The sequence below is a fragment of the Ursus maritimus genome, unplaced genomic scaffold (genome assembly GCF_017311325.1).
Source record: "Ursus maritimus isolate PB19 unplaced genomic scaffold, ASM1731132v1 scaffold_15, whole genome shotgun sequence".
Lineage (NCBI taxonomy): Eukaryota > Metazoa > Chordata > Mammalia > Carnivora > Ursidae > Ursus > Ursus maritimus.
Window position 1 is genome coordinate 1,317,517 of NW_024423897.1, and position 27,100 is coordinate 1,344,616.

Genomic DNA, 27,100 nt, shown 5'->3' on the forward strand with positions numbered 1-27,100 from the left:
TACCCCCTGAATAGTCCCTCTACACATCCTGTCATCTCTCATTCTATTATTTATGTCCTGATTCTGCCCTGAGTGACCATAAAAATCTAAAGACTCCCATATGTAAAAATATTCTTTGGAGTTTGAGCAAAAATCAGCTCCTGAAGGAGAATTTTTGGTGACAAAGGGACTATAATAACAGTCCATCAACTATATTCTTCAAAAACTGTAAATATCATAATAGTTACAGAAATGCTGGAGGATTTTTATAGATCTAAGGAGACTAAGGAGACATGATAACTTAATACAATATCAGATCCTAGACTAGATCCTGAACTGGAGAAATGCTCTAAAGGATATTACTGGCTAAACTGACATCATTGAAATACAGACAGTAGATTAAGTTCTATGTTACTGTTCAAGTTACCAAAGTTGATAACTATACTGGGGATAGGAAACAGAATATCCTTGTTCTTAGGTAATAGTCACTGAAAAATTTAGGGGTAAAGTATAATGATATGTGCAACTTACTCCCAAACATTTAGGCCAAAGATATGTATAGGTATAGAGAGAGCAAGTGGAACAGAATTTCAAAACTAGGTGAATCTGGGCTGTAGGACTAGCAGCATTCTTACTATCTTTGCAACTTTTCTGTACATTTGATTTTTTTCTAAATACAAATTTAAAAATATGGTCCATGCTTCTGTTCCCCTGAATTTTATCTCTCCTTTGAGATTCTCTGGCTTCAATCACATAGCCCCCACACATATGCTCTTCCAACTTCAAAACAGTTGTATTACGTTCTGTCTCAGTGAAGAGCAGCAGGATATACTTATCACAAACGAGGTTCTAACATTTGTGTTTACAGAACATAGAAAAAGAACACAAAGGAAAGTGAAATAGAAAACACACATAATGTACAAAAATACAAAATTAATATAGAAATACAAAGAATTATGTTTGTAACATGGAGAGTCCAGGTACTGAGAATCAGAATGTAGATTTTGGAGTCAGGAGCAGCTGACTGTCCGATAGCAGCCGTGTGATCTGGAGCAGGACAGTTTGCCTCTTTGTTCTTTAGTTTCCTTATCTGGAACCCAGAGATAGAAATCCATGGTGTAGGTAGGAAAAAACAATGCTAGCATATGAAGACAATACCTGAAAGTAAAAGTTTAAGGAGGGAAAACTAGACACCAAATAGTCTCCTACACTAAGATTTTAGTGAGCTTCACTGATATTCTTCGGAGTCTAAAAAGCTTTGAAGTCTACAAGAAGTTGTGGTTGTAGTAGGGTACAGAAAGGAAATGGGGAAAGAGAAGGGCTCCATTTACTAAGGCCTTTCTCAGAGCTATGTGCTTTACATGTGGTCTCATTTAGTATTTAGGATCTTAAGACACTCTCTTATGCTGCTGATGGAAATGGGGATTGTTAGAATGCCTTCATAGATATTTTGGCAATATCTGTTCAAATAAAAGAGTGCATATGTGCACAATGAAATTTGTATAGGCATATTTACTGCAGTATTCTAAAAGCAAATTCATGGGCACTAAATACCCATTAAGGGAATCAGCTGAATGACACATGCGTGTCATTGAAGACTACATCCATTAAGAAGAATGAGACAGATGTATATACTGATAAATTATTTTTGTGTGTACCATAGAAAACCAGTTATGTAAGGAAGGCTACCATTTTTTCTGGGGATGGAGTGGTGGTGTAGGAAGGATATACACAGACCTATCTACCTCTCCAAAGGTGCTTTAAACATTTAAACTATCTCTGGAAGACCACACAAAATAGTTAATAATATTTTTCAGAAGGTAAATTTGGGGACACAGGAGGTAAACTTACTTTTCACTCTATTCCCCTTTGTACTTTTTACATTTGTTACCCAACTGCTCATATTACCTTAAAAAATATATATATTTTTTAAGTAGGCTTCACACCTAGCATGGAGCCCAGCGAGGGGCTTAAATTCAAGACCTTAAGATCAAGACCTGAGCTGAGATCAAAAGTTGGATGCTTAACTGACTGAGCCACCCAGGTGCTCCCCGCAAAATTTGTTTTTCCAGCCACCTGCTTATCACCAAAACCCTGCCCCAGCCCACAGTCCTTCTCCAGGGCCTTGGTTGGCGTTGGCAGCTCATCAGTGATTTCTTCAGCAAGAAACTGCTGTACTTGTGGTTTAAGGTAGGCATGAGAAGGATATGAATAACCCAAGGAGAGGGGTCACACAGGTGGACATTTACTTTTTACTCTGTATCTTTTATGTTTTTGCATATCTGATCATGTGCTTGTAGTGTTGTGGGATCATTGAGCATGATGGTCAAGAAAGAATTCTTGAGACGTTTTACGGTGCAAATTAGTAAGTTTATTTAAATGGCATGGGGAATAGGGCCTGTGGGCTGAAAGATCTGCACTTTTGCTGTATGAAGCTGGTGGTTATATGCTTAGTGATCAAGGGGGTCAGGATGTGCAGGGAGTTTTAGATCATTAAGGTTTTCTTCAAATTTCTACTCATAAAACTATTTTCAAAAGATTTCTCTGGTGCTTATCATTCAGCTTGATATTTAACTATTGGTGAGCTATACAGGCAGTCATGAGACCTTTTAAGAATATAGCAACCAGTTCGCATTTCATCCTTATTGAAACTCTGCAGGCTGTAGATCAGCCTTCTGGACTAAAGGTGAACATTTTTCTGCTTCTGTCCCTCATCAATACCATTTAAAAACCGGAGAATTTGTTTATTTAAAGACATCCCCAAACCCCTTCTCAATCCCTCCCCTCCCCTCTCTGGACCCCGACAAACCTCTAGTTGAACAGCCGGTCCTTCTCCAGCGGGAGAGTCCAGGGCCTTCTGCTCTAAGGGAGGGGACTGAGAGGTGGAGATCGCCCTGGAAAAAAACGTGTTTTGTTGATGGGGAATTGAGGTTTGGAAGGATAGCGTTGGCTTTTTTTTTTTTTTTAAGATTTTATTTATTTGACAGAGATAGAGACAGCCAGCGAGAGAGGGAACACAAGCAGGGGGAGTGGGAGAGGAAGAAGCAGGCTCATAGCAGAGGAGCCTTCTGTGGGGCTCGATGCCATAACGCTGGGATCACGCCCTGAGCCGAAGGCAGACGTTCAACCGCTGTGCCACCCAGGCGCCCCGGCTTTCCTTTTAATTGAACAGGGATACAAATACATTTACCGGGCAGTAGGTAAGGGGGAAATAGGCCTTAAAAACCCCAGAATCATTGACTGTGAAAGAAACTTAAATTGTAATCGTTCTCGTTTGAATAGGGAGCGCGCGCGCTGCATGCCGGGATTTGTAGTCCCCTCCCGGTTGGCCCGTATTGCGGCTGTGCAGAGCAGAGCCGCTCTTCCAGGCGCATGCGTGCGGCGGCGGCGGCAGGACTGACTGTGCCGAAGTGGGGGTAACAACGCGGGCCAGCGGGAGCTCGCAATGGCGGTGGCTGCGGCGGCCATGGGGCCCTCGGCGCTGGGCCAGAGCGGTCCTGGCTCAATGGCTCCCTGGTGCTCAGTGACCAGCGGCCCAACACGCTACGTGCTAGGAATGCAGGAGCTGTTCCGCGGCCACAGCAAGACGCGCGAGTTTCCTGCGCACAGCGCCAAGGTGCACTCAGTGGCCTGGAGCTGCGACGGTCGTCGCCTAGCTTCGGGGTCTTTCGACAAGACGGCCAGCGTATTCCTGCTGGAGAAAGACCGTTTGGTAAGCTGTCAGGGACCGGCCCAGGCCAGAGGGGCTGTGATAAAGCGAGGTGTGGTAATGAGGGAGAGAATGGGGGTGGGAGGGGGGGTGGAGGCGAGGAGCAGGGAGCGTTGTGGGGATAAGGGAGTTGTGTAGTGCATGCTAGAGGAGTGCGGGAGTAACAAGGGTGGTGGTTAGGGATCTGGTGGGGGTGTGGTGGAGAGGAAGATGGTGGTGGTAAGAGGGAGGTGGGGGTGCGAGGGAGTGTAGCAGTAAGGAGGTGTAAAGATGAGCGGGGAGTGGAGGCGAGGAGAGGATGAAGACTGGTGGCGAGGAGGATAGATGGGACTGGAGTGAGGTGGAGGTGTATGAGAGTGGTAGGAAGGAGTTGTGTGGTGGTGAGGAGTGGCTAGGGGCTGTGGTGGTGGGGTCCCTATGGTGTGAGGAGGGCCCCTTTGAAAATGATAGGGCTTCCTGTGGGAGTGAGCAAGAAGATTGGGAACCTTGGCGGTAGAGTAAGTGTGGAGAACCAGAAAGGAGGAGGAAGGCTACAGAGGGCAAAAGAGTAAGGGCATTGATGTGGAATCCAAACCTCAGAACAATTCAGAGTGATTGGAGAGGAAGGGAGGGGGTATTGGGAAGAGTTTCGGGGAAGGGGTGTTGAAGGATTTTTTTTTAATTGTCTGGATCTTTGTTGGCCACAAGGTACCTTGGTGTTTGAATAAGGTTAAGAAGTTACGCGTGGAGGCAGGTACTTATGTGTGAAGTGACATTTGGATTCTTTTCTTTCAGGTAAAAGAAAACAATTATCGGGGACATGGGGATAGTGTGGACCAGCTTTGTTGGCATCCAAGTAATCCTGACCTCTTTGTCACAGCATCTGGAGACAAAACTATTCGCATCTGGGATGTGAGGACTACAAAATGCATTGCCACTGTGAACACTAAAGGTGACTCTTCAGAGAGAGGGCAATAGGAAGATGAACTACTTATAGTCATTCAACAAGCATTTCCCAAATATCTTCTCTAAGTGTGGCCTTGTGTTAGGTATGGGACATCCTGGGCTGAATAAGACAATCTCCAGCTCCCAGGACCTGTACTAGGTTTAGTGCAGGGAGAGAGACGTGTGTTAAAAAAAAACCAAACCAAAAAACCTAACATAATATGATAGGGTTTATCTTTAGTAGAGAGGTCTATCAGATGGATACCTAGAATGGAAATGCTCAAGTCTGCCTTGGGGACAGGCAAGACCTCACAGAATTTGAGCACAGGGAGAGAGACGTGTGTTTAAAAAAAAAACCAAACCAAAAAACCTCACATAATATGATAGGGTTTATCTTTAGTGGAGAGGTCTATCAGATGGATACCTAGAATGGAAATGCTTAAGTCTGCCTTGGGGCCAGGCAAGACCTCACAGAATTTGAGCACAGGGAGAGGGATGTGTGTTTAAAAAAAAAACCAAACCAAAAAACCTAACATATATGATAGGGTTTATCTGTAGTGGAGAGGTCTATAAGATGGATACCTAGAATGGAAATGCTTAAGTCTGCCTTGGGGACAGGCAAGACCTCACAGAATTTGAGCACACACTTAAAATAGCTAATAGGGATTTAGTGGTCAGGGTATAGTGGGTGCATGAGGGGTCGGGAGCAGCTCTAGGAGGGAGCTGCATGTGCAGATATATGGAGAATTTGGGAAACTGCTGATAGGCTGAATGGCTGTCTTGGGAATGGATGGTCTTGGTGGTCTGGGAGAAAATGACCTGGAAGTTGTGCATTACATTTGTAGAATCTGTTCTTCACCAGGTATTGTCCTGTAAACCTTGAGGCCATTTATTATATTTTATTGACTAACGTGTCATGATTATAAGATGCACCAATATTTTATGTGTTGCTAGGAAAGAAAATAAAGTTTCTAGACAGCCATGATACACCAAAAATTTTGAGATGCATCCTGATGCATTTTAAGATACATTGTAGAGAATAAAGTGTGAAAATATATGCATCATAGAATTGATAAAGTTGATGAAATTTTTAATCGATGTGTTCACTGTGGGTCACTGGACTTTGTTGACAAGACTTGTCCCTAGAGGTGGAATGTTGTAGTGCTTTCTCCAAGTAGACAACTGGTGATGTGTGAGTGATTTAGGCGGTAAGGGGATAAACATTTAAAACTGGCTGTGTATATATTTTAATGCCTACCTGAAAAAAAGAACTAGCCCATAGAATTTATTGCTAAATGGGAAACTAAATTTATTTAACTAAAATTTTTTGAGTCAATTGTAAGAAAAATCTTGAGTAAAGAAATACAGCTATTAACATGGATAGGACAAAAATTGTGAAAGTAGCATGTGAATGACTGGAGTTTGGGAAATGCCGGTATAAGACTAAGAGGCTTTGGAGTCAAGTCTGGTTTAGATCTTGGCTCTATTACTTCATGACTTTGACACTTTGGCTCATCACTCATCTCTTCCATATCTTCATATGTAAAATGGGGATAATAAAGTGTCCCTTAGAGAATTGTGAGGACCCACAGGGGGAAATTTGTAGATGAAAGTACTGGACTCATAATCGGCGAGTAAGTAGTCATTCCCTTCTATTGACTAGGACCTTAGTGAATGAGGTTTGGAGATAGCTCTGGTCTTTGTAGGATTAAAAAAAAATAAACTTCTGCAGGATTATGGGCAAACAGTATCTTGCTGATTATATCTGGGTTTCCAGGGGAAAACATTAATATTTGCTGGAGTCCTGATGGGCAGACCATTGCTGTAGGCAACAAGGATGATGTGGTGACCTTTATTGATGCCAAGACACACCGTTCCAAAGCAGAGGAGCAGTTCAAGTTTGAAGTCAATGAAATCTCCTGGAATAATGACAACAACATGTTCTTCCTGACAAATGGCAATGGTTGTATCAACATCCTCAGGTGAGGGGGTTCTAGCTTAGGGACACTCATACCTTTCTTTGGGTGCTGTGGATACAGAGATGAATTAGATGTGAGTCTGTCCTGAAGGACCTTGAAGAAAAATGGGAATAAAGAGTCCTAACTTCTGTTGAACACCTTTGAGCCAGGCACCTTATATTTACGGAGTCCTCACAGAAATTCTGTGGGGTTGTTATTTGAGTCTTAGTTGACAGATGAGGATCTGGGGTTCAAAGAGGTTTAATCACTAGTCAGCTGGTGAGCACAAGAGCTGGATGCACCTTGAATTATGGCTTAATTTGTACCCGTAAAGTCTCTGCTTAAATTTCCCTCCAGGGAAGCCATCTTCATTACTTTCCTACCTCCCCAGGTTAGAAGCTTATTTTATGTACTTCCTGTTGGAAGCATTTCTCATTCTATATTATAATTACATTTTTTTTTTTTTTTAAGATTTTATTTATTTACTTGCCAGAGAGAGTGTTTATGTACAAGCAGGGGGAGCAGCAGAAGTAGAGGGAGAAGCAGGCTCCCCACTGAGCAGGGAGCCCAGTGCAGGGCTTGTTCCCAGGACCCGGGATCATAACCTGAGCCAAAGGCAGACGCTTAACTGACTGAGCCACCCAGGCGCCCCTATAATAAATGTTTACCTATCTATATCTTCTAAACTACAAATTCAATGAAGGTAGGGACCACGTGTAACTTGTTTACTGTTGAATCTCTAGTGCCTACCTTAATACTTACTACACAGAGTTAGGATCTCTGTAAATATTTATTCTTTCTGTGAATGAATGAAATGTTGGGATTGAAATTCAGATCTGTCGACTCTGTTTCTGCTATTCTGGGTGGGCAATGCAGGGCAGTGTGAAATAGGTTGTTTTAGAGAGGCTCTGAGTTTGCTCTGGAATCCCAGGGAAAGAAACTTATATTGACTGTAGGAGTAGGGGATTGAAGGAGGCAGCTTCTGAGCTTGACCTTGAAAGCTGAGTAGAATTTTAAGAATCAGCAAAAGGGAACCATACAATGGACAAAACCGGTGTGAATGAACATGGCCTATATGGAGAGTAGTTGGTAGGTCAGGGTTGCTGGGAATGGTGGCAGATAAGGTATCTGAAGAGAGGGCCTGAAAATGGGAAGATAAAGTTGAAACACAATCTGGGACCAGATCATATAAAAGGCTGGAAATCTGTGCTTAGCAACTTGAATTTTATTCAAGTTGGGATTCTATAGCTTTTTTTTTAAGCCTTTATATTAGAAAATAAAACATATATAGAAAACTGCTTAAAACAACATATAGCTTAATGAACTGTTGTCTGTGTAACCCCACCCAGGTCAAGAGCTAGCAATTTGCTGGCCATCCCAGAAGTCCATCCATGTACTTTGTCTTAGTCATAACTCCCTCTCCTCAAGAGGAAACACTATCTTGATTTTTATAGCATTTCTTTATAGTTTTAGCTACCAAGTGTGCTTTTCTAGATACTCTAGTTTTGTCTGTTTAAAAAAAATTTGTTGTCTTGTAAGTGTGTTAAACTACCAAGGTACTCTTCATCCTTCTTTTACTTACAATATAGCTGTTGGAAAACTAGACTGTAAATCTACAGAGATTCACCTAGTCTGGATTTTGCTGATTTTGAATGCTTACTTCGTTGTTGGAATACAAGATGCTTCCTCTCATTTCCTAATTGGTTACTTAAGAATGTAGTTGACTTAGAAAAGGAAGGATAAGTGCTTCTTTCCCTTTGTCATCAGATAATGAATTAGTTCTCTATCACCTCCAAAGATGATCAGCTAGGTTTTATTTTTAAGGCTTATTATACACTCGTATTTAAGCATGGTAGATGTGTTTCAGTCTGTTGGAGTAATTATCCTTATGGAAGCTCAAATTATCCCATCTTTAGCTAATGGGAGCCTTTTCAAGTTGATTCCTGAGTCATTTTTTTTTTTTTTTTTTTACATAATCCTAGTGTTCTTCAGTTTGTTGCTGTCTGGTACAACAAGATATCCCAAGTTCATCTTGTATGTTTCCTGCCTCAGACCTTTAATCAGAAAATTCTCTAAGAATCCCTAGATTCTTTTTCTGAGAAATGGTATTGGAGCTACGGATGTCCATATTGCTGGTTTGGTCATATTTCTAGACCTTCCCAGTGGACAGAGCGAGGACATATATGTGTATATTTTTAAAGATAAAATATGTGAATTGTGAATTTATATTGATAATTTCCAAAATCCAGGACTAGTGGAATTTTACTAAACATCTTCTATATTATAAATAACTCTTTCTTTCCAAACTGAGTATTTGAGTATTCTGGTTCTCAAGGATACAAAGAATTACAGAATTAGAATATTCCAGTTATTTACTACCTTTTTCCATGTTACATGTAGGGATATCTCAGAATAACAGTATTACCACTACCACCACCAGTGTGATTACTAAAATAGTAAATTTTGCTTTTTGTGTTGCTTTCCTCATTTTTCTTCCATTAAAAAAATAGTTAATACTATATATATTATCAGAGTATAGAGCTACTACGTACAATGCCTTTCTTTTCCATCTACAGTTTCTACAAGAAGCTGTATATGTAATACTCATCACGAGTCCCATGCTAATAAGTCTCTGGTCATTTTGATTGTCAAAGTTCATTCTTTAGATTCCTCAGGAAGGGTTCATGGAACAGTATTCTCTAAGTTCATACTTATTATAACTTACATACTTATAAAACTTACAGATATTTAATTGTGCTTAGTATTTGAGCCCTTTATAATTGATAGTCAATTTTGCTAGATATAAAAATTCTTGATTCCTATTTTCTTGCTTGTATATCTTAAATATATTACCCCATTTTCTTTTGGCATAAAGTCTTAATGTCAGAAAGGTCTGATGATAATCTAATTTTGTTTTTTTTTTTAAGTCCAGGAAAGTTTGTTTGAATTACAGTCTGATATTTGTTTTGTTGTCTTCGATTTTCTTCTTCAGTGTCTCCTGTTGCCGTCTTAGTACCATAGTCCTCTTCCCATAGTTTAATTGCTGTCTGTCTTGTTTCTCAGCTACCCAGAGCTGAAGCCTGTGCAGTCCATCAATGCCCATCCTTCCAACTGCATCTGTATCAAGTTTGACCCCATGGGGAAGTACTTTGCCACAGGAAGTGCGGATGCTTTGGTCAGCCTCTGGGATGTGGATGAGTTGGTTTGTGTTCGGTGCTTTTCCAGGTAAGCAGCTCTGCCAGCACTTTCCTTGTTGAAGAAATTAATTTGATTTTATTTTGGGTGAAATTGTGCTCTACTCTTACTGGGTTATTTCTAACGTGTCCTCCGTCCACTCTGTTATAGGCTGGATTGGCCTGTGAGGACCCTCAGTTTTAGCCACGATGGAAAAATGCTGGCATCAGCCTCGGAAGATCATTTTATTGACATTGCTGAAGTAGAGACAGGTAACAGAAACCCTCACTATCGTAATGAGTCTTCTGTCTGTCATCTTTGGCCATCAGGACTTTTCCTGTCATGTGTTTTCATCTTCACATTACTACTTCACCTGCATTAGCATAAGTGAATTTTCTTCCTAAGACATCTTTGTTTATTATGACTGTTACAGTCAGGTCATGAGGGGGCAAAGAGTTCGGAAAGGGGCAGATCTGAAAGAAAGTGATTTAGGAAAATATTTTACATTATATTAATTTTTAATTCTTCTATTATGATGAAATTTTTAAAATACGGAAAATAGGAGAAAGAAAAAGTGTTACCTGTGGTCCCACCTCTAAATACAATCTCTTTTTGTGTTGTGGTATACTTTTTTCCCTATATTTTGCCTGTATGTGAACTTAAAAAATACCTATTTTTTAAATAATCTTAGGAATTATCAAAATACATGTGATTTGCTTTAAAAACAACCAATAGAATTTGAAAATAGAAAAATGGGAGAAGAATATTCATTTCACAGAAGAATTTCCTCAGCTTTACTTATTTATTTTTAATTAATAATTTTTTATTATTGAAGTGTAGTTGACATATAATGTGGTGCTAGTTTCATGTATGACATAGTGATTTGCATTAGTCATTGATCACAATAAACGTTATCACCATCTGTCACCATACAACATTATTACAATATTATTGACTATATTCCCTTTGCTGTACTTTATATCTTCATGACATGTTTTTTTATAATTGGAAGTTTGTACCTCTTAATCTCTTCACCTATTTCACCCATCATCCCAGCCCTCTCCCCTCTGGCACCCAGCAGTTTTCTGTATTTATGAATCTGTTTCTGTTGTTTGTTTACTTGTTTCGTTTTTCAGATTTCATGTATAAGTGAAATCATATGGTATTTATCTTTTCTGATTCATTTCACTTAGCTTAATACCACTTAGGTCCACCCATATTCTCGCAAATGGCAAGATCTCATTCTTTTTTTATGACTGATTAATATTCCATTGTGTGTGTGTGTGTGTGTGTGTGTGTATGTATATATACACACACATCTCACATCTTTTTATCCATTCATCTATCCGTGGAGACTTAGGTTGCTTCCATATCTTGGCTCTTGTAAATAATGCTGCAATAAACAGGGATGCACAGATGTTTTCAGATTAGTGTTTTTGTTTTCTTTGGGTAATTACCCTGTAGTGGAATTACTGGATCATATAGTATTTCTATTTTTAATTTCTTGAGAAAGCTCCATACTATTTTCTGCGGTGGCTACACCAATTTACACTCCCACCAACAGTGTATGAGGATTCCTTCTTTATATCCTCACCAACATTTGTTTTTTATTATCTTTTTGATACTAGCTATTCTGATGGGTGTGAGGTGGTATCTCATTGTAGTTTTGATGTGCATTTCCTGATGGTCGGTGATGTGAGCGTGAGCACCTTTTCATGTTTCTTGGTCATCTATATGTCTCCTTTGGAAAAATGCCTATTCAGGTTTTCTGTCTCTCTTTTTTTTAAATTTAAAGATTCATTCACCCATTAGAGAGAGAGCACAAGCGAGCGTAGAGGGGCTGAGGGACAGAATCTCTAGCAGACTCTCTGCTGAGCACGGAGCCTGACTTGGGGCTCAATCCCAGGACCCTGAGCTGAAATCTAAGAGTTGGATGCTCACCTGACTAAGCCATCCAGAAGCCCCATTCTTTAATCAGGTTTTTTAATTTTTTTAATTTATTTTTTTTATTTTTTGGTGTTGAGTGTATAAGACACTTACTGGATATTAACCCCTTATTGGATTTGTTATTTGAAAGTATCTTCTCCCATTCAGTAGGTTGCCTTTTTGTTTTGTTGATGGTTTCCTTTGCTATGTAAAAGCTTTTTATTTTGGTGTAGTCCCAGTAGTTTATTTTTGCTTTTGTTTCTCTTTGCTTGAGGAGACATATCCATAAATATGTTGCTGAGGCTGATGTCCAAGAGATTGCTGCCTATGTTTTCTTTTAGGAATTTTATGGTTTCATATCTCACATTTAGGTCTTTAATCCATTTTGAGTTTATTTTTGTGTATGGTATAAGAAAGTAGTCCAATTTCATTTTTTTGCATGTAGCTGCCCTGTTTTCCCAGCACCGTTGAAGAGACTTTTTTTCCATTGCATGTTCTTGCCTCCTTTGTTGTAGGTTAATTGATCATGTAAGTGTGGGTTTATTTCTGGGCTCTCTATACTGTTCCATTGATCTGTCATCTGTCTGTTTTTGTGCTGGTGCCATGCTGTTTTGATTACTATAGCTTTGTAATATATATTGAAATCAGGGATTGTGATACCTCCAGCTTTGTTCTCCTTTCTCAAGATTGCTTTGGCTGTTCAGTCTTTGGTGGTTCCATACAAATTTTAGGATTATTTGTTCCAGTTTTATGAAAAATGTTGGTATATTGATAGGGATTGCTTTGAATCTGTAGATTGCTTTGGGTGGTGTGGACATTTTAATAATATTAATTCTTCCAGTCCATGAACATGGTATATTTTTCTATTTGTGTCATCTTCAATTTCTTTCTTCAGTGTCTGATAGTTTTTAGAGTATAGGTCTTTTTCCTCCGTGGTTAAATGTATTCCCAGGTATTTTATTCTTTTAGGTACAGTTGTAAATGGAATTCTTTTCTTAATTTTTCTTTCTACTACATCATTATTAGTGTATAGAAATGCAACAGATTTCTGTATATTAATTTTGTTTCCTACACCTTCACTAAATTCATTTATTCCAATAGTTTTTTGTGGAGTCTTTACAGTTTTCTATATATAGTATCATGTCATCTGCAAATACTGACAGTTTTACTTCTTCCTTACCAATTTGGATGCTTTTCTTTTTTCTTTTTTCTTTTTTTTCCTTTTTCTTTTTCTTGTCTGGTTGCTGTAGCCAGGACTTCCAGGACTGTGTTGAATAAAAATGGTGAGAGTAGACATCCTTGTCTTGTTCCTGATCTTAGGGGAGAAGCTTACAATTTTTCGCTATTGGATATGATGTTGTTTGTGGGTTTTTCATATATGATCTTTGTTATGTTGAAGTCTGTTTCCTCTAAATCCATTTTTTTGAGAGTTTTTATCAAGATTGGATGTTTATTTTGTCAAATGCTTTTTCTGTGTCTTTTGAAATGATCATATAGTTTTTGTCCTTCCTCTTATTGATACGATGTATCACATTGATTTATTTGCAAATATTGAACCATCCTTGCATCCCTGCAATAAATCCCACTTGATCATGGTGTATGATCTTTTTAATGTATTGTTGAATTTGGTTTGCTAATATATTTTGTTGAGGATTCTTGCGTCTATGTTCATCAGGGATATTGGCCTGCATTTTTTTTGTTTTGTTTTTGTTTTGTTTTTGTTTTGTTTTTGGTAGTGTCTTTGCCTGGTTTTTGGTATCAGGGTAATGCTGGCCTCATAGAATGAATTTGGAAGTTTTTTTTCCTCACCTATTTTTTGGAATAGTTTGAGAAGAATAGGTATTAACTCTTCTTTAAATGTTTGGTAGAATTCACCTGTGAATCCATCTGGTTCTGGACTTTTGTTTATTGGGAGTTTTTTGATTACCAGTTTAATTTCATTACTAGTAATTTGTTCAAATTTTCTCTTTCTTTGTGATTCAGTTTTGGAATGTTGTATGTTTATAGGAATTTATCCATTCTTTTAGGTTGTCCAATTTGTTGGCATATAATTTTTCATAGTATTCTCATAGAACCCTTTGTATTTTTGTGATATCAGTTATTATTTCTTCTTGTTCATTTCTGAATTCATTTATTTGAGTTCTCGCTCTTCTTAATGAGTCTGGTAAAGGTTTATCAAATTTGTTTATATTTTCAAAGAACCAGCTCTTGCTTTCATGGATCTTTTCTGATGTTTTTTAGTATCTGTTTCATTTATTTCTGCTCTAATCTTTTTTTTTTTTTCAAATTTCCTTCCTTCTACTAACTTTGGGCTTTGTTCTTTTTGTAGCTCCTTTAGATATAAGGTTACTTTGTTTATTTGGGATTTTTCTTGTTTTTTGAGGTAGGCCTATATTGCTATAAAGTTTCCCATTAGAACTGCTTTCGCTGCATCCCAAAGATTTTGAATTGTTGTGTTTCCATTTTCATTTGTCTCCATGTATTTTTTTATTTCCTCTTTGATTTATTCATTGATGTGTTGGTTGTTTAGTGGCATGCTGTTTAGCTTCTGTATCTTTGTGTTTTTTCCAGTTTTTTTTTTCTTGTAATCGATTTCTAGTTTCATACAATTGTGGGTCAAGAAAGAGGCTTGATAAAATTTCAGTCTTCTTAAATTCATTGAAACTTGTTTTGTGGCCTACCACATATATGATCCATTCTGGAGACTCTTCCATGTGCACTTGAAAATGATGTGTATTCTGTTGTTTTTGGATGGATTGTTCTGTGTGTATCTGTCAAGTCTGCCTGGTCTAATGTGTCATTCAGAGCTACTGTTTCTTCATTGATTTTGTCTGGATGACCTATCATTTGATATAAGTGTGGTGTCAAAGTCCCCTGCTCTTGTTGTATTACTGTCAATTTCTCTTTTTATGTTTGTTAATATTTATTTTATGTATTTAGGTGCCCCTATCCTATGTTAGGTACATAAATTATAATTGTTACATCCTTTTGTTGGATTGATTCCTTTATCATTATTTAATGCCTTTCTTTGTCTCTTACTACACTCTTTGTTGTAGAGTATATTTTGTCTGAGAATTTTTTCTTTTTCTTTTTTTTTTTTTTGGCGAGCAGCAAAGCAAAGTTTATTGAGTGATAGCAAAGTGATTGTACAAAGCTCCCGTGGAGGGAGGGGACCTGAGAGGGTTGCCCTTGTCTGATAAAAATACTGCTATCCCAGCTTTTTTTTCCCACTTCCATCTGCATGGAATATCTTTTACTGTCCCCTCGCTTTCAGTCTGTGTGCGTCTTTAGGTTTGAAGTGAGTCTTGTAGGCAGCATATAGTTGGGTCTCGTTTTTTCAGCCATTCAGTCACCCTGTGTCACTTGATTGGACCATTTAGTCAATTTTAATATAAGTAGTTATTCGTAGGTATATATTTATTGTCATTTTGTTCATTGTTTTCTGTTTTGTAGTTCTCTGTTCCTTTCTTCTCTTGCTTTCTTCCCTTGTGGTTTGATGGCTTTCTTTAATGTTATGTTTGGATTACTTTCTCTTTATTTTTTATATGTCTATTACAGATTTTTGATTTGTGGTTACCATGGGGTTCATATATAACATCCTATGTGTGTAGCAGTCTATATTGTTAGTTGCTTAAGCTTAACACATTGTAAAAAGCACTGAATTTTTACTACCCCTCTACATTTTATGTGTATGTCATATCTTTTTATTTTGTGTATCCCTTGAGTAATTTTTGTAGATGTAATTGATTTTACTGCTTTTGTGTTTCAACCTTCATAATGACTTTATAAGTGATTAGTCCACTACCTTTAATCATGTTTGCTTTTGCCAGTGAAGTTTTTTTCCTTTCATAATTTTCTTCTAATTATGGCCTTTTCTTTTCACTTAAAGAATTCCCTTAAATATTTCTTGTAAGGCTGGTTTAGTGGTGATGAACTCCCTTTTGTTTGGGAAACTCTATCTCCTTCAATTCTGAATGATAGCCTTGCCTGGTAGAGTATTCTAGGTTTTTTTCTTTCAGCCCTTTGAATATAAATGCCACTCCCTTGTGGCCTGTAAAGTTTTTGCTGAGATCAGCCTATAGCTTTATGGGTTTTCCCTTGTATGTGACTGCTTTTCTCTTGCTGCTTTTAAGATTCTCTCTTTATTTTGAATTTTTGTCATTTTAATTATTATGTGTCTTAGTGTGAACATTTTTGGGTTCATCTTGTTTGGCTTTCTTTGTTTCCTGAATCTGGATGTGTGTTTTCTTCCTCAGATTCAGGAAGTTTTCAGCTATGATCTCTTCAAATAAATTTTCTGCCCCCTGGGGCACCTGGGTGGCACAGCGGTTAAGCGTCTGCCTTCGGCTCAGGGCGTGATCCCGGCGGTCTGGGATCGAGCCCCACATCAGGCTCCTCTGCTGGGAGCCTGCTTCTTCCTCTCCCACTCCCCCTGCTTGTGTTCCCTCTCTCGTTGGCTGTCTCTATCTCTGTCGAATAAATAAATAAAGTCTTAAAAAAAAATAATACATTTTCTGCCCCCTTTCCTCTCTCTTCTTCTGGGACTCCTGTAATGCAAATGTTATCATGCTTGATGATGTTGCAGAGGTTCCTTCACCTATTCTTACTTTTATTATTCTTTTGTCTTTTGCTGTTCATCTTAGTTGCTGTTATCCTGTCTTCAAGATCTCTGATCCGTTCCTCTGCATCCCCTAATCTGCTATTGATTTCCTCTACTGTATTTTTCATTTCAGTTACTGTATTCAGCTCTGACTGGCTCTTTTTTACATTTTCTATCTCTTTGTTGAAATTCTCACAGAGTTCATGCCCTGTTTTTTCAAGTCCAGTTGAGTATCTTTAGGACCATTTCTTTGAACTCTTCATCAGGCATATCATTTATCTCCATTTCGTTTAGTCCTTTCTCTGTGATTTTATCTTGTTTTTTCATTTGGGACATATCCCTAAGCCTCCTCATTTTGTCTAACTCTCTGTGTTTGTTTCTATGTGTTAGGTACTAGGTCAGCTACATCTCCTGACCTTGAAAGTAGTGACTTTATGTAGACGAGGTCCTCTGGTGTCCTGTATGCTGTCTGCCCTGGTCACCAGAATCAGGCACACTAGGGCTGTCCCCTGTATGGGCTGTGTGCACCTTCCTGCTGTGGTTGAGCTATGATTGCTATGGGCATGCTGATGGGTGGGGCTGGCCCTCAGCCCAGCTGGCTGCAGTGACCCGCTTTCCCTGCTGCAGGCGCACTGGGCGGGGTTTGCTTTCCGTGCTGTTGAGAGGCCTGGCTGCAGCTGCCATGGGCTCAGTGGTCGGTGGGGCTGGCACTCAGTCTAGCTGTGTGTAATTAGCCTGTGTGACAGCTGCAGGTATACGGAAGGGCAGGGCATGTTCTTTGTGCAGCCAGCCAAGAGGCCCAGCTGTAGGAACTGTGGGCAAGCTGGTGTGTAGGGTTATCTCCCCTGTCCCCCAGGGCAGGAGTCACTTTGGATGGGTGCTGGATATGGCAGGGGAGGAGCTACTTTGGAGGGGTGCCTGCGGAGGCCAGTGGCTTGGGTAGGGTGGGTGGTAGGGTAATGCCGGGGTGGGGCATGTGTGCTAACAAGGTAGATGGAGAGTGTTAGAATTGGCTTCTGCAAGCATCTAGCTATCTAGGCTCATGGAGGGCAAGAAAAATGGCACCTGCCAGCGCTTTTTTATTCCTGGAGAAATCTGCAGATGTTTGCCTTTCCTACACACACCCTAAAATTAGTAAATCTCTTTCATGTATACCCTAGGCGCTTTTCAAGCTGCTGCTTCTGCTTAGTAGTGTGCTGGCTCTTTTGCCCTTCAGTTCAATTGGAGTTAAGCCCTGCTGATTTCTAAAGCTCCTGGAGTTAAGCCCTGCTGATTTTCAAAGCCAGACATTACGGGAACTTGTCTTCCCAGTGTAGGTCCTTAGGGCCAGGATTGCCCTGTGTGGGATCTGATCCCCTCAATCCTCCATGCTTGTGATGGCTCTTCTGTTTGTGGTTATATGCACCAGGGGTTTGGTTCCTGGCCATGTCTCCACCCCTTTTACCCTTTCAATGTGTCTTTCTCTCTATGATTAGCTGTGGAAGGTCTCTTCTGATCATTTTCTGAGTTAATTGCAGTAGATATACTTGTGGCCTCTGTGTGTCTGTGGGAGGAGGTGAGCTCAGGATTGTCCTTCTCTGCCATCTTCTCTCATCACCCTCAGATTTATTTTGTAATGTAGCTTTACTGTTTTTGGAAATACATGATACTTGAGTAAAAGAATTTAAACTGTATAGAAGACTTCAAAGAATAAAATAAAAAATTGCAATTCCACAATTTAAAAATGGCCACTGTTGCTGACATTGTGCTAAGTGTTGTCTAGCCATTCAGATGCGCAGCTCCTTTATGGACCCTTGTTTGTGTGATGTATGGGTACTGTCCTGCTCCAGGCCGTGCCTGCCTCACCTGAGGATGTTACAGCTTCTTAACATGGCGATGGCTCCTGTGCTCTCCTGCCACTTCTAATGCAGTCTGGAATTCCACTGAATATATCAGTGTATTCTTCAACTGCCAGCGTATACGTATATATGCCTGTAGGTACCTCAGTTGCCCAGCTGTTTGGTGGTTTCTCATCTTTGTACTGTTATAAATGATAGTATGAGAAATATTCCTTATGGACTTCAGTTTAGGTCATCCTTTTGGGTAAACCAGTGAAGTGGGATTGCTGACTGAGTCCAGGGGGCTCACATTTTGTGAAGGACCACACCACTTACAGAAAGATTACCATAGTGTTTGTTCTTTTCTTTTTTTTTTTTTAAAGATTTTATTTATTTATTTGACACAGAGAGAGATAGCCAGCAAGAGAGGGAACACAAGCAGGGGGAGTGGGAGAGGAAGAAGCAGGCTCCCAGCGGAGGAGCGTGATGTGGGGCTCGATCCCATAACACCGGGATCACGCCCTGAGCCGAAGGCAGACGCCCAATGACTGCGCCACCCAGGCGCCCCCGTAGTGTTTGTTCTTAACAGTGCATGTGTGTGCATGTGTGTGCATGTTTTTTCTGTGTCATCTTTGCGCGGATTTGTCTACCTCACCTAATACATATAAAATATGATTTATTTTATTATTTTATTTTTATTTTTTAAAAGATTTATTTATTCATTAGAGAGTGTGAGCAAGAGAGAGCACGAGCGGGGGGCGGGAGCAGCAGAGGGAGAGGGAGAAGCAGACTTCCTGCTGAGCAGGGAGCCTGACATGGGGCTTGATCCCCGCACCCCAGGATCATGACCTGAGCCGAAGGTAGATGCTTAACCAACTGAGCCAGCTAAGCATCCCTGATTTTTTTATTTGTTAAGATTTATTTATTTACTTTAGAGAGAAGGTGCAGAAGCAAGGGGGCGGGTAGAGGGGCAGAGGGACAGAGAGAGAGAGAATCCTCAAGCAGACTGCCGGCTGAGTGCGGAGCCCACCACGGGGCTTGATTCCAGGATCCTGAGATCATGACCTGAGCTGAAATCGAGAGCTGGCTGCTTAATTGTCGGAGCCACCCTGGTGCCCCTAAAATATGATTTAGTTCACATACAGTCTTTCAGGAATATATCAAATATGGCTGTATTAATTTTTCTAAGTGGTTCAGACAAATACTTCTAACATGTTTTCTAAAATTTTCTCTATAACCCAGGCTAAAAATTAAAAGAGATTATCAGAGGGAAGCACAATTATATTTATAGCATTGTTTTATACATAAAAGGGAAATAATCTAAATTTTCATTATGAATGACTAATTGAATAAGTTGTGATACATCCATATTACAGTGTGCCAAGAGAAAAACATAGCTCTATATGTGTTGAAATGCAAGATTGGCAAGGCATTTTACTGAATGAGCAAAGCAGATAGCCAATTAATGCACATGATGTGTTCCCATTTAGGTAAAGAAACTAAAGCTAACTTAGTAGAAAGACTTTTGAAAGAATTTATTTTAGACTTAGAAGATTGGGAGAAGATAAATTTTACTTTAAATTATAATTTAAATATTATTACTGAAACCAATTAAATGAAATGAAAAATTCAGTTCCTCAGTTACCCTAGGCTCATTTTACGGACTATAGTAGCCACACGTGGCTGGTGGTTTCTGTATTGCATAGCGCGGATATAAAATGTTTCCATCACAGAAGTTTCTGTTTCCCAGTACTGCTCTGTACCCTGGTACTGTTTGAATTTTATGCAGTAAGCATGTCTTGTATGTTAGTTTGTAAAATAAGAGTAGTATATGCGCAGTATAGAATATTTGGAAAATGCTGACAAATATAAAGAAGAAATTAACAGTCACACATAGGTCCATAATTTGGAGATAGCCAGTTCCTAACATATTAGTGTATTTCCTTCCAATCTTTTTTTCATATGTAGATACATATATATTTATAAAGATATTTATATATCTGTATAGATGTTTTATATGTGGACATCTATTCATCTGTGTGTGTGTATACACACACTATATTATGTATAGTTGGAATCATATATTAAGATTTTGTGTTTTACATATTTTTAATGGTTAGATGTAAAACAAAGTAAGAATCCATTTTATTTCTGATAATCCACTTACTTCAGCTTTTTTAGACACACCATACGTATTGCACCAGGTCTTTTAGAACTTCAGTGGTCTGGAGTAGTGATGTCAGTCTCACCCAGACAGCACCTTATTTATCATTCAGAGATTAAACTTTCCAATAAAACGGTCAAGGTGTTAAAGTTTATGAAGCCGCGTGGTTATTTAGGAAATGTTTTAGAAGGCCTCTTCATATCTACTCAGGTTTTCTTGAATTGTGTAAATTTCTTTATCTTAACTAATCCCAAATGACTGACAAATGATGGAGTAAAGGCCTAAAGAGAAGTAGAAGGGGGGTAGCAGCCTCTGAAACTATTCTTTATGTTTGTTTAATATAGAAATTTGCTCAGACATTTAGCCAGACTGCCAGGTACTAGCATCATGGAGAGTGGTTAACTCTTCCTGAAATAGGATCACTTAACAAAAAGAATACCTCTTTCTTTCTCTCGCCACACACACATGTGTGCGTATGTATATAAATATATATATTTTTTAAATAAGTTCATCGAAATGTAATTTACTTACTGTATAGTTAACAACTTTGAAGTATATACTTTAATGTATCCTGCATCTTTAAAATTAACACCACATTGTTAATATTATATTACATTAATCTTAACCCTAAGGTTGAAAAAAAGTAAGTGGGACTAAAGGAATAATGGCTTTAGAAAAATCATGTTTAATTTCAAGTAGGAAGAATGACATTTTTGGGGAAAAAGAATCTATTTGCAAAGCATTGTGATTTTGCAGAAAGACCTGTGGCTTTGGCAGTAGACTCACTTCATGTGCTGACTCTGCTGCTTCCTTGAGGTGTGACTTAACTGTCCAGTCACCTGTTCCTTTATAAAATGGGGTTTAAAATCATTACTTACCTTGCTGCATTGTCATTACACTTTTATACTTTATTAAGATAAAGTATAATCCATCTGATTCCTAAGGGGTGCTCAACAAATATTAACTGCTTTTACTGTTTTCCTAGGGAGTACAGAATAGGTTTAGATCATAGGCTCTGCGTACAGATCTTTTTCTGTCACCTACCGGCTTGTGCTCTCTCTGTGCCTCGGTGTTCTCTGTAAAATGGGGTAATGATTGTACCTGTCCTGTAGGGTTAATAAGTGATTAAATGAGGGGTGCCTGGATGGCTCAGTCAGTTAAGTGTCTGCCTTCAGCTCAGGTCATGATCTCGGTCCCGGGATTGAGCTCCATGTTGGGCTCCCTGCTCGGTGGGGAGTCTGCTTCACCGTCTCCCTCTGCCCCTTCCTCACCCCCCACCCCAGTCTCATGCTCTCTCTCTCTCAAATAAATAAATAAAATCTTTTTTTTAAAAATGGATTAAATGAGTAGTACTTAATGAATGTGGCTTCTTCTTATTAACATATTGATTGGTTTCTCTATATTGATTTTTATAGGAGACAAGCTATGGGAGGTGCAGTGTGAGTCCCCGACTTTCACCGTGGCTTGGCACCCCAAAAGGCCTCTGCTGGCATTTGCCTGTGATGACAAAGATGGCAAATATGACAGCAGTCGGGAAGCGGGAACTGTGAAGCTGTTTGGGCTTCCTAATGACTCCTGATAGGAGGACCTCAGGGAGAGGAGACGCTGGCAGAGGCCTTCCTTTGTGTATTAGTTTGGTCTCTTCTTGGAGTTTGTGGGCACCTAAAGTATTTGTAAATTGGTATAAATTATACAAGTCTTTGTCGGTCTGCCTATTCCAGTTCCCTTCTTGTTATGTGAGCTCTTCCCATTCTCCCCCCCCCCCCCTTGCAGGAGGGCTCTGTGCGATAACACCAGCATATCTTGTGCTCTGGGGACCTCCTGTCTTCCCTGCTTTTGGATGTGTGGTAGACTTTGTTGGGGTTGCTTCTGCTTGGACAGTACCTACCTTGGGGGGGGGGGTGAGTGAAGAAGGGTGAGATGGGGGTGGAGATTTTTTATAGTAAAAAGAAATGTATATAATTTTGAGAATTGAGCATTTAATAAAACTGACTTTAATTATGGGACTGCTAAGACTTCAAAAGTTATGGTATTTTTGTTATTGTTGCAGGTATTGGGAGATGTTGCAGTTTTACATTAAAAAAAAAATTTCAGATTGGATTTAGAGGTGGTAATTCTATCATTTAATGTCCTAACCGGAATTCTGTGAAATGCAGGGACCCAGCATGAAGTGTATGGGCAATAGCAATCCTTAAAGTCTTCAGCTTAAGTGTATGTATACCTTGCCTTAATCTACAAAGGATTTGTAGACAGTAAATTTATGATAAACATTGAGAAAAGCAGTAAAATATAAAGAAATCCAAGATCAGGATAAGACATATAGATTAGAATAGAAGGTTGAAATTGGGGAAATTAAAATAGAAATATGCAAAGAATGAGGACCTGACTGAATGATTGAACTAAAATTTTGGCTCTGCCCCCTGGTGGCAAAGTGAAGAAGGGAGAAGTCAGTTAATTCTTAATGAAAAGCAGAGTACATGCCAGTTTATGAGGGAAAGCAGAACTTTTGTTAGTTCTTACCTCCAAAAGAATTGGCTTATATAGGAGATTACCTGTGAGCAATGTCTTGATTTTCATTGTATTTTAATGTATTTTGGCATTAAAAATACAGAAATATACCTCAATAAATGATATTTGTAGAAAATTTTGGAAAAAGCAAGTAAGTGAAAAGAAAAAAATTGTGTTTTTCTTCCCAAGAAATACTCACTGTTAGCATTTTTGTGTGTATCCTTTTAGGAGTTTTGCTATGCTCATATTTATGTATAGAAACATGTTTATGCAGTCTTGCAGAGTAGACAAACCAAGTATGACAAGGTAGAGCATGCGTAGTGCTCAACACCGTGTTAGGCAGTATTATAAACACTCAGTAAGTCTTAATAGAAATTTTTAGTAATTAGGCATTCCTTAGGCTTGGTACTGTAATGAGCACTTTACTCAATTCTCGCAACAGCCTTCTGCAGTTGGTGTTGTTATCATTTTACTACTTCAGGGAGTTTAACTCAGTGTTACTCATGAAGTGACCGTATTCAGATCTAGGTTCGCTTAGAGATCCATATGCCTTCTGTTTGTAGTGACTATTTTCTCTCTACTTGCCATTCCCATTTTACAGAGGAGTAAACTTTGGCTCTGGGAAGTTGACTTTTGGCTCAAGTTAATGAGTGATTGGTTGAGTCCAATCTTCAGTCTCAGTAGTGTTTCCTTCAGCCTCCAGAATAGCCTCTGCCTGCATCCTTCCCTGAAGATGGTCTTTTTAGTTGCAAACCAGCATGCCACCTCATTCTGTCAGAAGTTCAGTGTTGTTCATGTCACTGAGAGTAAACTGTGGCACACTGATTCTTATTTTTATGGTTATCTGTCATTCCTGTGGTTGCTGCTATGTTTTTCTATATATCCTCCTTAGTATTGGAATCAGACACCAAGGTTTAGTCTAGATCTTAGTATTTGATCAGTTCCTTCCTCTTTAATCCATGTGGATTTTTTTCCTCTGGGTGTGTGTAGTGATCCACTCAACTTTTCACTGAGAGATTTGTTGCTTTCAGCTAGGTTTCACCTTTAGCAATAGGAAAACCTTTATTATCTGTGAGGAAAGAGCTCAGGCTTGTGGCAGCTTTTGCTGACTGTCAAGGTCTTGCTGATAACATTTCTGTGCCTTGACTTCAGAGTCCTGGCGAGGCTTAGAAGTTGGGTCCCTCTTGGAGAAATGCGTAATTTGTCCCAGAACTGATGTTCCTATGGTTTGAGTGAGTTGTCTAATTCAGAGCAGGAAGGGACCTATTCACAGTCACCCAGCAATTGATGTATTCAGTCAGTCCAGCCATGTCCTACAGTTACTGCTCCAAATACTAGCAAGTCAGAAGAGGGTGGTGAGTTCTGCTCTGAGCTAGGCTGTAGTTGGTAAAGAAAGTTTGGGATTTGCTATGCCAATGACCCGTTGCTGTGTAGACTTGAGTTACAAGTCAGGCTAAGAAGTAGGTAGTGAAGATTATAGTATGTTTTGTGCTAGGATTCTGGTTTGTCTATGGCTTAAGATATAGGGAAGGATGAAACGTGCCAAATGTTAAGCTTGTGTAAGGTGTATGTGTGTGCCTTGAGGATTATTCCCCCCGCCCTAAGCTGTGTCCTGATGGAGTGGAATAGGAGGCTAGTGCAGGGATTTTTGACCAGAGGCAATTAGATCCAAAAAAGGGAATCAGGAAGAGGCCAATTCTGTGAGGTCCACTGTGAAGACTCTGTGTGTGCGTGTGTGTGTGTGTGTGTGTGTGTGTGTGTGTGCAATGAGCTGGTTGGGTGTGATGTGTCAGTGGTCTTTTATTTTAGAATGTCCAGGAATGGGTAGATAAACCCTTACTCTTCCTGTTCCAAAGATGTATTTTACTCCCTAAGGGTTTTAATCACAAAAGGGACCACGGAATGTCTTCTTTCTTTGGAAGGGAGAAAGCCCACGAACAGGGTTAAAAGGTAAGTCCTATCTTCCAGAAGGGGAGTAGAGATCGTACCCCTAGAGGTGCCTTGCCCACGCAGAAACACCTCTGTGTGGGCAAGTATTGCCGCCTTTGCTCCCTCTGACCCTGCGATGCAGTGAAAAGAAGGCGGGCTTCATAGGTGAGCGTACTGGGCTTTGAATTCCAGCTCCATCCGTGATGGATCTGAGCCCCCTTTCCTCATCCATAAAGTGCAGGTGATAAATCCTCCTCTCCTTGGGTTGTTTGGAGACTCAGAGGACGTAACATGTTTGGAAAGGGTCCAGCACAGCACCTGGCGCGGGAGACGCTTAGCACGTCCGTTCTCCTGGAGGAGCAGCTTCTAAGGAGAACACAGAGGCTGGCCGCAGGGACGCGTCAGCGGTCTGTCAGCTTTCTTGGCTCTGAATGCTGGAGCTGAGCGAGCCCCGTTCATCACGGACTCTGCAATGAAGAGAATGAAGAGAGGAGACTTACCTGTCACCCTCGGGCGTGGTGGGGGTGGAGAGGAGAAACACGGCATCTGCTTTCTGTGGCAGTCCATTGGGGGCCGTGATGGGTATGTGTGCATGTGGACAAGGGGGGCCTCAGTCAGAGCCGTGCACACCAGCGGGGGAAGTAAGAGGAGGAGGGTAAGGCTCCTGTTAGCGGAGAAGGCTGGGAAAGGACCGGAGGGAGAGGAGGTGGACTCGGTGCGAGTCCTGAATACAGAGGGTGTGACTGTGGGGGGAGTACAGGTGGGGGGAGGACAGGTGCTGCAGCTTGGAACAAACAGAGGAGGCGGCCGTGTTCTGGACTGTGGAGAAGGTGGTCAGGTGGAATGTGGGGTGGGGTTGGAGAGAAAATGAGAAAGGGTGTTGGGCTCTGGTATGTCAGTTTGTACTGGTTAGTAGTGCGGCCTGCTGAGTAGGCCAGACTTGGATAGACCTGGGTTCAAATCCTTGTTCTGCTGTCACTGGGAGACTTAGGCCAAATCACTTCCCTTCCATGAGCTGCCATTTGTTTATAATGTCCATAGTAACAATAACCTTATGAGGGTTAGATGACTTGCTGCATGTCAAATGCCTGGCACATCATGGATGTTGAATAAATAGCTATTATTGTTATGTAGGTGTTAAATCTGTGTGCAATATACAGCTTCACTATCTCCTAAGCTCATCACATTTTGTACATTAAAAGGTGGGGAGTGCGATGGGGTGGGGTTTAGAGACGATGAATATTTAGCAGTTATTTATTATTATTATTATTATTTTAAGCAGGCTCCACGCCCAGTGTGGAGCCCAGGGTGGGCCTTAAACTCACGACCCTGAGATCAAGACTTGAGCTGAGATCAAGAGTCAGATGCTTAACCGACTGAGCCATCGAGGTGCCCCTTAATAGTTATTTTTAAATACCCATTTATAGAGCTAAGGACCTGTGGCATTTAGGGATATTAAATTGAGAACTATTCAACCAATTATTGCAAATTTACCAGCAGTTTACATGTTTGAAATTGTTGCCACACGGAGCCCCGAACTGATGAACTTCAATGCATCCAGCTTCTCCCTTTGGCAAAGTAGGCAGAGTGAAAACATGCCTGTCCAGCCAGCAGTGTCATAGCACACTGGGTGTAACTTACCATGGCTGGAATGCCGTTGGGGACCATTGGGGCCACCATGGAGTTGCCAAGAACAAGTTACTAAGCTCACCTTGTTTCCTTTTACCTTCTTGGTAAGGCTGCTAGGATACAGATCAGGCAATGGCACAGGTAGGGCAAGGAATCTGTCAGAACATCTCAGGATGTCCTTGAGGATCAAAGGAGATCTGGGCTAGGTACAAGCCCATTTGTAACTGGTCATCAGCTGTACCCAAAATGGGGATTAAAGTCAACTTGGAGAAAAGTTTGTCTCCTGAAATGAGATAACACCATGGAGTTCGGGTTGAAGGTGATCAGGCCTATGCTTATTTATTGAACATTTATGATGGGCTGCATCTCCATGATGGTGGCTGAAGTGCTTTGTTCAACACATGGTAGAGTTCTTGCCCTCTCACCCTGTTTGTAGAAAGAAATCTTTGTTGGATTGACCAAACATCTGAGCTTCCTGTGAGTGCTGGGCATTGTACAAGAGAGAGAGGGGGAAATCACACTACTATACCTTGGACCCATTTTACAGATGAAAGCTGAGGTTCAGGGAGGTTAGGGAACTTGCCCAGGGTCACCTGGTGAGTACATTCATTTGAAGCCCTGCACATGGGTCCAAAATTCCAACTGTTTAAGTTCCGTCCAATCTAGATGTCACTTACCAACCACACATAGAAAGGCTTGGGAGTCTTAGAAGATTGTCCACCATCAACATTGGATTTCATGTGGTTCTTTGTGGCAAAGCTGCCATGATACTGATAGGCAGAA

The 27,100-nt window shown here is 40.2% G+C and overlaps 1 protein-coding gene across 2 annotated transcripts in view; it reads left to right on the forward strand.

The window, feature by feature from the left end:
• The first annotated feature begins 3,346 nt into the window (after window positions 1-3,346).
• Window positions 3,347-27,100, forward strand: part of THOC3 (THO complex 3) — a 93,620-nt gene continuing 69,866 nt past the window's right edge. Inside the window, exons 1-6 of one of the 2 annotated variants that reach the window (XM_008692353.2) lie at window positions 3,349-3,691; window positions 4,463-4,619; window positions 6,390-6,594; window positions 9,634-9,795; window positions 9,916-10,016; window positions 21,667-22,257. In XM_008692353.2, coding sequence (XP_008690575.2) covers window positions 3,425-3,691; window positions 4,463-4,619; window positions 6,390-6,594; window positions 9,634-9,795; window positions 9,916-10,016; window positions 21,667-21,830 — 1,056 coding nt within the window. In that variant the 5' untranslated portion in view covers window positions 3,349-3,424 and the 3' untranslated portion in view covers window positions 21,831-22,257. Of the gene's footprint in view, window positions 3,692-4,462; window positions 4,620-6,389; window positions 6,595-9,633; window positions 9,796-9,915; window positions 10,017-21,666; window positions 22,258-27,100 lie in introns of those variants that run through there. The other variant, XM_040630273.1, reaches the window with a different exon arrangement.